At 41.2% G+C, this 12,681-nt stretch overlaps 1 protein-coding gene across 1 annotated transcript in view; it reads right to left on the bottom strand.

Annotated features, from left to right (window-relative positions):
* The window catches only part of carmil2 (capping protein regulator and myosin 1 linker 2), a 52,396-nt gene that overhangs the window by 1,688 nt on the left and 38,027 nt on the right, over window positions 1-12,681 (bottom strand). The window contains exons 32-38 of the mRNA XM_062420927.1: window positions 12,129-12,232; window positions 6,155-7,079; window positions 5,504-5,608; window positions 4,606-4,642; window positions 3,918-3,986; window positions 2,280-2,542; window positions 18-153 (exon numbers count right to left, since the gene is read on the bottom strand). Of these exons, the coding sequence (XP_062276911.1) occupies window positions 18-153; window positions 2,280-2,542; window positions 3,918-3,986; window positions 4,606-4,642; window positions 5,504-5,608; window positions 6,155-7,079; window positions 12,129-12,232 (1,639 nt within the window). The remainder of the gene's footprint in view (window positions 1-17; window positions 154-2,279; window positions 2,543-3,917; window positions 3,987-4,605; window positions 4,643-5,503; window positions 5,609-6,154; window positions 7,080-12,128; window positions 12,233-12,681) is intronic.

The following is a 12,681-nucleotide window of genomic DNA, read 5'->3' as shown; positions in this document are numbered from 1 at the left end:
ACTTGTGTAAGACGTACCGTCGGTCACTGATTGTGCTTTCTCAGAGCGATCCTGTGTGCTGGGACCCCTCCATGGAGACGGGGCTGGAGGAAGCAGCTCTTTCCTGGGGGACGGAGTTGGAGCTGCACCCCGGGGACCTTCCTGACTTTCATTCTGGAGAGGGGAATCAGAGGCTGCTCAGTGGGCTGTGACATCAACATGTCTGCTATATTATGACTGACATGAGCTAAGAAAGCTAACAGTAACATTCAACAGTATAAAGTATAAAGAGGAAAGCCATGCACCTCCTAAAAGCTACTGAAACTCATAATAAAGAGTTTATTAAATGAAGGTGTTTTAAGGGGTGTAGCTGATGTATTTCATCAGTTAATTACAGCCACATGAAATGAATATGATTCTTCTCTTTTCATATTAAAAACATGAATAAATTGATATTAAGTGGATTTAAATGAAGAGGAAAGTATTGTACTCCTTTAAGTCAGATACTAATTAAGAGGCAAATTAATTGATCTTTTATTAAAGACCTTGTGTTTAATATATTTGGAACTGAAAACATGTCATCATGTTATCATAATCAGCTTCAGATCATTCATAAACACATTTTCTGTCATGGTTTGAACAGTTTTGCTTATTTTACACTCTTTTTTTTCTCTTTTCTCCCCCCTGTGTTTGTTCAGAACAGGCCCATTGCTTGGCCTCTGGCTGCTACTTCAACACACAGAGAAATGAATCCAGTTGATGTGAGCTGTGAATGAGTTTATACACCATCAACATGACAGAAACTAACATTCTATTATGCTCTTCCTCATTTCAGCTAAAACAATGGCTGCATTTAAAAATAGAATAAAGAGGATCAATCATATTGGGCTCTTAGATAGTTCCTATTTTCATGCTATTTCATGCTTTCCTTTTGTCCAGACTAGCTGTAACTCCCTCCTTTCTGGCTTAACACTAAGTTCTCTCTCTCGCCTCCGACTGGTTCAGAACGCAGCAGCTCGGCTTCTTACTGGTTTGAACAGACGACATCACACCACTCCAATCCTGGCTTCTCTCCACTGGCTCCCTGTTCATTTTAGAGTGGATTTAAAGGTTTTACTGATCACTTTTAAAGCATGTCTAGGTCTAGCTCAAAGCCAAATATCAGATATGTTGACTCCATATGAGCATCAGCCTTATATCCTCAGGTGGGGCCCTTCTGGCTGTTCCAAAGTCGAAGTTGAAATATAGAGGGGATCGTGCTTTTGCCATCAGGGCCCCTCAGCTTTGGAACGGACTGCTTGAGGAAATAAGGCTCACAGAATCTGTAACTGCTTTTAAATCACTTCTTAAAACACATTTCTACAGACTAGCTTTTATGTGATGAATTTTCTTTATTGTTACTGTCTTTTATCTCATTTTATTTTATTATTATTATATTTTCATAATCTCTCCTGACTGTATTTCATTGTCCTCTACTTTCAGTCGTGTTACTGCTCTCTGTGTTGTGTCTCTTGCTTTGTATTAAAAGTTATTGTTATTATATTATGATTATTTTCTGTGCCTTCAGTTCACATTTGAGTATTTATATTTCCTCCAAAGATTTATGTTTGTGTCTGTACTGGATCTTCACAAACATATGAGACAAAACGCTGTGTGGACACTGTTATAATGGAGCACATTACAACACGTTTTAGACAGCTGTCATTCCAGGAGGATTTATAGCAATACCTCAGCTATTAATCAAAAAATAAATTTATCTATGTCTCGATCCTGTGGACATCCATTACTTTCAATCCAATTTGAATTAAAGAGTACAGTCTTAAATTAAAGAGTATAGTCCAGAACTGCTCTATGTGTAAAGTGCCTTGAGATGACTTTTGTTGTGGTTTGTTGCTATATAAATAAAGATTAATTGAAGTATTGATTGAACATATAGATCATGTTTTTTCACCATGTTGGTTTGTTTAACTGATTCCACTCAGACAGATTAACAATAGTTTATTCTATCTTTCTGGAACTTCTCCAGCTGGTAGTGCCCTAGTTCTCCTGCGCCTAAAAAAAATGACCAGGTCAGCCCACCACACAACAACTATTTGATTATTATTTACATTTGATATAGACACTAACAATGAATTCTACAGACTATGGCTACCCTGACTTTCTTGTGTCATCATCAGGTCAAAATTGAACTGGTCCAACACTTCCCAGGATGTTTGTACAATAATATGTAGTGATTCCTTTAAAGATAGTTTAAGGGATTATTGTTTAATGATGATATTTATTAAAAGTCTTTTTATTACCTGTGTAAGACTCTCTGCTCTCCTGCCATCATGTGTGTGTGCTCTGAGCTGGACTCCCTCTGCTGAGCTGCTGGAAGGAGGAGCGGAGGAGGGACGAGCTCCTCCTCCTGCGGGACCAGACGGGGTCGGGATGGGAGGCTTGGCCGCGACGGCAGGTTTGGGTGGCAGGGGGCCAACGGGACGCTCGGGGACGGCAGGTTTTGGGTAAAGGGGAGGGTCCGGCCGGATGTGGTCCAGCCCTCTCATTGGATGCCTGGGGTCTGCTGCGAACGAGAAGGTGAGAGACTGTATGTAAGTGGTGATCCATGACGTCTGATCCATGAATGATGCATGCTGGTCCAATCAGTGAGTTTAGGTTGAACAGATGTTCAGACACATGTGGACTAATGCATATAAAACACTCCTGTGTTGTCTCATCACAGGCCCTGAAACATCAGGAGGGTTGATCTACACACAGCTCAGGCCAGTGGCTATGCTGATGATGTTACAGGCTCTCTCCCATGTTGCACTTTGTTACCAGTGAGTCTAGGACACAGAGACTCAAAAGCAACATGAAAACACAGAACTTCAATAATGACTGTGGTTTATGTCTGATTGTATCATAGTTTTTATGGAAACCATGAAGACAGGGAGTTATAGATGACTGCCAGTAGAATCTCAATGGATTCGCCACCTAAACTTCTTAAAGGGATAGTTTGTCATTTAGGAAGTGGGGTTTTATGAGGTTCATAGTCAGTGTATTACCTGTAGTAGATGGGGGTCGGCACACTTCCAGACTGGAGAACTGTAAAACATCCATATTCATCTGCATGCTGTACATTGAATTACACTGCAACAACACGATCAGACCCAAACAGCTGATCTGCAGTGTAATACAGTGCATGCCATGCTTAGGAATATGGAAGTTCTAGGGCTGAGAAACTGTAGCGCCAAAGGAAAGGCTGTCTGACGGCAAAGTTAAGCAGTGGAAATATTCTAAATATAGCACACGCTTAAACTGGTATTGATTTTTTTAGGTGGGTCTTTATTTAGGAGGCTATAATACATTGTGCTGTTGTCCACAGCAGTACAATGCTTAGCTTCTGTGCAGGGACTCCTGTCTGCTTCTCCAGACTGAGACTGTGTTGACCCAAATCTACTGCAGACAATACACTGACTATGGACACTCAACAAATGATCCCTTTAAGCTTAACAGAATAAAACTGATATTATTCTATATTTTTCATATTGTTGACAAATCTAATGAAAAGACCAAAATCAACAATGTTAGTCCGTCCCTCAGTACTTTCTGACTTCCCTTAAAATGCTTCACAAACATATGGTTTCATTTGTAAAAAGAGCTCAGCTGCTCACTGTAGTCTGTAGCAAATGTTACTCAAACAGGAGGAAACGGTACATTTGTTGGGGACTATTGGCAGTGGCACATTAATACACATTTCTTGCTCTAGTGAGCATTTCCTGCAGCAGGACGGTGTGTATGAGACCGAGTCAAAATAAACCAGCCGGTGCAACAGTGTGACTCACTGATGTGTTTTTAATAGTGCAGTAATAATGGAGCACCGTGGTACAGTGGGATAAGATATCAAAGGATCAAATCTTTGTTAGTTCTCAGAAATGGAGGGAGGGTAACATTTATACCTGATGATGTAGACATGGTTCTGGGCTTCATGTATGCAGGAGGTGGTTCAGGTTTGTCCAGGATAGCACCTGACAGACAGAGAGTAACATTTGAATCCAAACCTTACAGCAGTGAATACAATGTGTACAACACTGAGATACACTGAAGCTGTAAGTGGCAGGTCTCCAAACTAATGTTGATGACTCAGATAAGACTGGAATGAAAGAACAACCAAATTTAAAGAAAAATTCCAATTCAAGTTTAAAGCTCAGTGAGATACAGTAGAAATAATGTACACCGGCCCAGTGAGAGACACTTGTTACCAGCAGTTAGACCCACTGCTGATATCACATCAGTAGGAGCTTCATGGAAGTAGCAGATGTAACCACAGTATAGTCATTAAACATAAAAACAACTATGTATCATACAACCTACATATCTTACATAAATAAGTTCCAGAACATGTTCTATATGCAGCGGTTGGCACAGGGTTATTCATGCAATCTGATTTTCTTCAAGGTTTCTTAACAGAGAATTTATTCACATTTTTCCCCAATTCAGCATCAGCTTCAGCCTCATTCAGTTACATCTGAAGATACTTTCATTACTTTGATGAACCACAACACAAACGTATATTCAAATACAAAACACATGTGGGATCTAGTGATAGGAACAAATACATTCCTTCACTATTTTACACACACTTACCCTCAGAGTTGGCTTTTCTCAGCTCCTCGTCTTTATTCTACAACAGATGTTTTGGACGATATTAAACAATTAATGACACAACAAGATATTTATTACCTGACAAAGTTTTACCAGCAGGATAATACATAATCTGATTCTCCTCTATGAGAAAATGAATGAACTCTACACGAGAATACACAATTATTAACCACAACATCAATGGTAAATCATACATACATACAACCATGATGAGGCGATGTGGGGCTTCACAGTGATGACAAGCCATCATGTACATGAACACCACCACTGCCCCCTCCCTTTATACATATACATATATAGAGTGATGCATCTCTATTTAAAGCACAGGAGGACAACCTGACCTGTGCTCCTGTCAGTAAACACTTTACACTTATGGAAACCAAGAAGAGTTGCCATAACAACTAACAGGGATTCAAATCAACAGAGTTTAGACTACTAACACTGGTGATATTCAATATTTCAAAGGACCCCAGTTCAGAAAATCCTGGATATAACTACTTTTGTATTCCAGGCAAGGCTACATCACACAGTTGTTTTACATTTTACACTGTTTCATTGTGTTACTAAATCAGTGTCATTTTGTCAGAAGTGGAGTGTTCTTTAATTAATGAAAAATAAACACATGCAACACATTTTGAATTAAGCCAGAACTCCAGTAATTAATAGTTAACCTGTCTATTTGGCAAAGTGTTTCATACATGATTGAAGTTTCACGTTGTATCGTCGCACGCACGCACGCACGCACGCACGCACGCACGCACGCACGCACGCACGCACGCACGCACGCACGCACGCACGCACGCACGCACACACACACACACACACACACACACACACACACACACACACACACACACACACACACACACACACATCCTACCTGGTTGGACTTGGTTTCTGCAGGTGGAGTTTTGGCCACGCCCATTCTGTGCAGCATCACCTGCAGCCTCTGTTCAAAACTAGATGTGCTCTCAGATACATGCTTCTGGAGGAGGATACATACACATTTAGTACACATGAATATTTACACACATGCAGAAAGTGCCAGGACCATACTGTTGCTGTGGGTGTGTAGCATTTTGATAAATGTAGATAAAATGCAAGGAAAAATGAACAATATCAGCAGTTATATTTTGGAGCTGATAGATACTGATCCAACATGTTTTAATCTGGAGACAACATGGAAACTGCTCAGGAGCTAGCCAATTAACTTCTAATAAATAACATATTATGTTACTGGAGACAACTTCAAACCAAAGTGTAATGTGTAACATTTTTTTAGTGTGATCTTCTGACTTGAATATGGCTTTTTGTAATCCATAAAAAATGTCCAGCACTCTAATCACACCAGTTACTGCTTTGAGAACCACAACTATGAAATGTATATGAAACCGCATAGTAATAACTGCAACAACAATTTTGTGTGTAATATAAAGGGGAATTGTGCAATATTTATGGCAGTATGTGGAATGTATTGTGTGTGTGTGTGTGTGTGTGTGTGTGTGTGTGCTCAGTGTATTGTCAGACTGACCTTACTGTGTGTGTTATCCTTGTCTTCGGGCTCTAATCCCGTCAGCAGTATGAGACTCTGGCTCTTGCCCTCTCTCAGTGACCTCTTGGTGACTTTCAGCCTCCTCTCTCCATACGGAGTCCCTCCCATCTTCATCTCCTTCATCAGCATGCTGCTCCGCTCCTGCTCGGTCAGAGGGGAAGTGACCACGGGACTCGGGGTTCGGCCTGGCAAGTCAGGAAGTGAGGTCACCGCCTCTTCTTCCGCATTTGAGAGCGTAGCGGTGGTGAGGTCAGGGGTTGTGGCGATGATGGGGTATGAGGGAGGGGTCTCACTGGGAGGTGTCGTGGTGGTTAATGTCTTGGCAGGCGCCACCGTTTCCCTCGCATCGCCTGCAAGATGTTGGCCGGTGGCAACGGTTCCTTCTGTGGTGGCGGCATCATTAGAAACGTTAGCATCCTCCCCTGATCTTGTCCCTCTCTCCTTCTCTCTCTCCTTGTCCCTCTCCCTCTCTCTCTCCCTTTCTTTGGCCTCTCGGAGGGGTCGAATGAGGTCTGCAATGGAGGTCCTTTTGACCTTCACCGCCTCTCCTCCTCCCTCTCCCCCTCCTGCCTTGGCGGCTCTCCCGACTCGAGCCCTCTTGAAAGCGAAGAAGTCGCCAAACTTTTTCTTGATGTTTTTGGTAGGAAGTGTGGTGGTGGTGGTGGTGGGAGCGGTGGACGAGGTGACGGAAGAGGAAGTGGGGGGAGTGGAGGATGTAGAGAGGGATGGAACATCCGTGGATGTGAAGGATGTGTCGGTCGGAGGGACAGAGGGGGAGGTGACAGTGGTGGTGTAGGAGGTGATATGGTCGGACGAGGAGGAAAAGGGGGTTGAGGCTGAGGGGGTTGAGCTTGACTCTGAGGGGGTGACTTGGGCAGAGTCTGACTCCTCCCACCGGCCTTTTCTGCAGCAGGGAGACAGCAGAAAGAGCAACAGACAAGAAGAGACACTCAGTACTACAACTACTGCTAGAGGCCTCAAGACACATGCTCAGTTCAGATAGACGACGAAAAAGGTCATGCAAACATCACACAGAGCAGAAACACCTCTCAGTGGTGTTACACTCAATCACACTGACCAGAAGAGTTACCCCAATAAAAACAAGGCATGGCCTGGTGATTTCAACCAGTTGGTGGGTGTGCTCAAAACTTTGGTCCAGAGCAAGATATCTAGAATACCACTGGCAAAGTTACCATCAAATTTGGTCTGGATATTCATGGTCCCTAGAGGATGACCCCTAATTTTCATTTGACTTTTCATCTAGCACCATCGTCAACTTTGACGAGAAGGAGCAGAAGAAAGGAAGTTTTGACTAATATCTTGTCTTATAATATTAACTAGAAGACATTACTAATGACTAAGGTGTTATTGACCGCAATGGTTACAATGGTACACCCACTTCTCTTCTGCTGAGCAAGTGTAAAGATGGAGTATAACTATGGTTGATTACCTAGTCTTAGAAAATTCAACATCACTCCATTCATAAATCTTTCAGAGGCTCTACATGTGAAATATTCACCCACATTCCAGGACATCCACCATCAGGCACTGATGTTTCCTCTCTTCATAACAATGTGAGCATGGTACATGGTATACTGTGTATAAAATAGATTAGCAACCAACTAGCCAAGCTTATCAGGTCAACTTGCATCAACGGTCATGAGACATGTGATCTCTGTGTGTTGTAGACAGGTAGTTTGTTTGATTTTGAAAGTATAAAACCAAAAGAGAAGACGGAGTGTGTGGTGCCATGTCTGGATTCTGTTCTGTACAAATGCTAATCTTAGTTTACTAGCAACAGTATGTAAGTATGTCACAGCTTATTGTCTCCCAGTCATGGATTCTTCAAGAATGGGAAGCTCTACTGGGGGGATGAACACCATTCTTCTGAATGATATGACGGTGGTAGAGAGAGCTGTCTAACATATCATTACAAAATCTCCTACAGTTGCACAAGCAGGTTGAGATCTACACTTGTACATCACTTCATCATGTTGTCTATGCATGACTTCTAGACTGACATAGTTTTCAGAAGTAAGACATCATGATTTTTCAGTGCCTTCCAAAATGTCTTTGAACTGTTTGCTTGTATGTTTGCCTTGGTCAAGCTTTGGTTAGGTTTAAGCACCAGAACTTGCTGGTCATGGTTACAAAAAATATAGCAATTGATTAAGGTTATGGTGTAAAGAACCGACATCAGGTCACAGGTGGCTCAGAGTGGTGAGGATCTACCTTAACCCTTCAAACCCTAAACCTAATTCCTCAGGACAACATTTTGAAGGGTTAGGGTCCACTAACCGTAGTGGATGATGAGAATCTTGGGATCACTAGGAGAATATCAGTAGGGCTTTACATGGTAGGGCTTATGAAACATCTTGTGTCAACCTGATCTTTGCTGGTACACCCAAAAGACAGGATCCCCCCCAAGAGGAAGAATGCTAGGGGAAAAGAAACAGCAAGGACCCTGGACAAGCGTCTGAGTGAACAGCAGAAAAAGACAACATCAGCTAAACCCCACACCAAGAATGCTCAAGAGAGGTCAAAGGTCATCAGTGAATGATTATGGACTTTCATTGTGCACACCAGAGACAGGGACTGTCATCTCCCCCATATACAACAATGAGGCCAAAGCTCTGTTTACTTCTGTCATGTAATAGTGTCTGAACAGCTCTATTTGAGACTTGGTTGACAGCTGTGAAAAAGCGAGTAAGGGAACATTTGAGTTATGATTATTTTGTTACACAACAAGCTTACTGCCTCTAGCCACTGCTAACACAGCTTCAGTGTTGACTGAAAATGACATCAGTCACAGTGATTAAGGCAAAATAACGTGCTAATCAGCCAACAAGAGGCCAGTGGCACACTCAGTAATGCGTTGAGTGCTTACAATCTTGAAATCTAGTCTCTTCAGGCTAAAGGCTGCACCATCTTAACACAGCATCATCTTAAATTATTTTGCGTTGGGTAATCTGAAAGAGCAAACTGAGGTGGGTCCAGAACAGACTTCAGACAGGGAGTGTGTGTTTACGTGGTGTTACATTGAAGGGTCACAGGGTTTATCAAACAGTACAAAAACATCCACCATGCAAATCTACACATAGAGCTACCGGGCTGGAATCACAAACACTTTTCTTACATTACTATACACTGTTATTTAAGCAGTTATCAGGAGACGTGGGGCCTTTGCTTTCTTGAAAATGCAAAAAAAAAAACAAAAAACATGGGATTGTAATAATTGAATAGCCTGAAAAATGAGAGAAAGAGCATTTTATCATGGAAAAGTATTGGACGTTTGGTGGAATAGTCAGGGACCAAAGTAGTCCAGAGAGAGAGTTTTACCCTCACACCAGTGTGTAACTCCTGCCAACACCATCTGTGTGTGGTAATAGTGTTAATGCATGTGATGTATAAGGGCAGCAGTATACTAGAAATGAAATCAAAGAGCTCCACATCAACACTTTAATTACAAAATGTCTCAACAACATTTCTAATGCAGTTGACTTTAATCATGCTCTAGTTGCTGTGCACAGATGTAGAAATAATGCATTAAAAATATGTTGCTAGGGAATGTTCAATAATTCTGTGATTGAACATAATCCAGGTTTTTTGCAGACTCCTCCACATCATCATCATGCTGTTTGGTGAATGAGCTGTGGGGGAAACAAACTCTCTAATGAGCCAGGTGTGTGATGGGTAAATTATCTCTTTCATTTTTTCACTTTCAGTTTTCACAGCTGAGCTCTGCAGGCTGATTTCACACTACTTTAATCCAGTTAATATGTGTATGTATATGTATATGTGTATGTATGTGGACTTCCATGATTTTATAATTGTGGGTATATTTTTTTTAGGATATTGCAGGGCATCTATTATATCTGATACCAAGTACAACCAGGGTCTGTATCACTGACACTTAATGTCATTTGGAGTAACCTAAATGCACCTTGCATGACAAAACAGTGTCATTTAGATTTATGGTTATGAATAAATGTTCCATTTTTCAACTGTTAAAGAAACGTGCTGAAACTGAATGTATCAACATCTTTGTGTCATCTATAGTGAAATATCATAAGCTGCATCCATCAACACTAGTGAGTGTTAATGATGATTGATCATTATTTATTTTCTGCTATTACAACTATTACTACTACTGTCACAACTGCAGCTGAAAGGTAGATACAATGGTTCCTCCTCACACAGAGTGAATGCAGTGTGTCTTTGTTGAGCTTTTGGTGGGTTACACTTGTTTACTGAGGCTTTCCCTCCTTGTGTCCCTGTTGTGGCAGCTCTTTTCTTTCCTGTGATCAACTCTGATATTTATGAACAAATGTGTGGTACTGACACTGAAGTTGACAGACTGCAAATATTACAGCTGGTGACATTTTTATTAACTGGTGAGAAACAGTATCAAATATAGCTGTGTTTTTTGGTCTCTGTGTGTGTGTGTGTGTGTGTGTGTGTGTGTGTGTGTGTGTGTGTTTGTTTGTGTGTGCGTGTGTCTGAGTGAGAGAGAGAGAGAGAGAGAGAGACAGAGAGAGGGAGAGAGAGAGAGAGAGAGAGAGAGAGTGTGAGAGAGAGAGAGAGCTTTCATCTGTCCCAGCCACTAGGAAACAGGCAAGTATTGTGATGCACATCACCCCTCTGAACGCCCACAATTCATCACCATCTACTGTGTCACATCTGTCCAGCTGTTGGTTTTAGGATTGGTTGTAATCATAAGACATGAAGAAGCTAACATTATCCATGTCTAAATACTACACAGCTTTGGGAGAATTTCCATATATGGTTATCACTTAAAACTCTATTCATCTCAATGAGACTGACAAGAACAATATCACAGCTGGCATTGTCAACATACATGTTAAACATGCTAAATATATCATTTTATCAATGATATTGAGAATTACTCTTAAAACTTTGATCAGATAGATATCATTAAAAAATGGCAGGTCAGGTTTCTTGTACAATAGAGCTCCGTGTTTATAGATAACTCGATCAATCAATCATTAACTGTATCACACATTGCTGCCCCTGAAGTGTGTTTGTCTTTGCATAAGTCAGAATATGGTTCTATTAATCAGGTGTGTCTTAATGAGCTGAGTAGGTTTTGACTCATATATACTGATAATATGGGCACTGGGACAGAGCCTGTGTTATATTGCAGGAAGCTAATGTAAAGTGGGGCACCAGGTGAAGTGTGACAGCTAATCTCTGCTTTGAAAGTGGACACAGATGATGGTTCTGTAGTGATTTAGAAGAAACAGGGAGGAGGCATTCTTTAAGCAGTATTTGGCACAAAGCTTCAATGAAAATCAATATTTTTTGTTAAGGCTCAGGTACTGCAGTATTGATACTTTTGAGATCAATTCGCTTTAAGCAGGGTTCTCAGTGGGACACATGTGTTTAGTCAGTGATGGGCTCTACATCTGTCTCCCTATTCTGCCCATGGAGGATCCTCGCTGGCTGCATTAGCTCTGCTCCTTTACTATTATCATTTCTACAGGACACTGCATTTTTGCAAAAACTGCAATTCATAAATGCAGTAGATCAATAATAACATTTAAAATGATTTGAAAATGGATTCAAAGATTCAGGAACTGCAGGTCCCGATTTTCACGTCGCGTGTCTCCAGAAACAGTTTGGTGGATCATTTAGATGAAATTTAATACTTGCATCCAAGCTGCCATGATTTTCCAGTCTAAAAATCAGCAACAAGATCCACTATTCGACACTGGCTAGTAGAGAAGTGGGTATTTAGGAGATTGATGGGCACTCTAAGCCAATCATGGCTTTCAGTCATTAATTACAAATTGATATAAATGGGTTTCAAGTCCTGCTCCTTGTAGATAATCAAAGATTTCACTGCAAGTACACTGCTGCCTTAAGTGGATATCTGGCGAGGAGAAAGAAATGTGTTTGTGTGTTTGCTTATGAGTGTGTGTGTTCTACTCACAGTGCATAGTCAGGGATGATTTTCTTGGTGAAGAACTCTTCTACTCCTTCATCCACTCTGCCCATCCCCTCAGTGGCCTCATTCTCTACTTTTGACACTGGCTCCTGCAACAAAAAACACTAGTTAACACACGACTTGCATTGTGTGTGTGTGTGTGTGTGTGTGTGTGTGTCAGTGTCTGCGTCTTTGTCTACCTTTAACAGGACAGAAACATACAAAATCCAACACGTGTGTCTTTTCTTCGCCGTTTGACAGATACAAAACGTTTTACAGGGAAATGTGAGAGATATTTTTGAAGCGGTTCATTAAACTTTCATTAGATAATCTGGCTTCAAATGTAAAAGCAGAGGGAAAAATCTGGGTGTTTTTGATGTTGTCGTAACATTTGAGGAGAAGTGTGAGACTTGTCTGTTGATATATTCAAATGTTTTCTCACTGCAACCTAAAAAAAAAGATCATTCCTGCTTTCACATCCTTACTGCTGGACCAGTGTAGCTGTGTCTATTCCTGATCTAAGCTGGACTTTAAGATTATTGAAACCTAGAGTTAAGAT

The sequence above is a fragment of the Scomber scombrus genome, chromosome 6 (genome assembly GCF_963691925.1).
Source record: "Scomber scombrus chromosome 6, fScoSco1.1, whole genome shotgun sequence".
Classification (NCBI taxonomy): Eukaryota; Metazoa; Chordata; class Actinopteri; order Scombriformes; family Scombridae; genus Scomber; species Scomber scombrus.
Note: the sequence above shows the minus strand (reverse complement) of the source record. Positions and strands in the feature narration are given on the sequence as shown.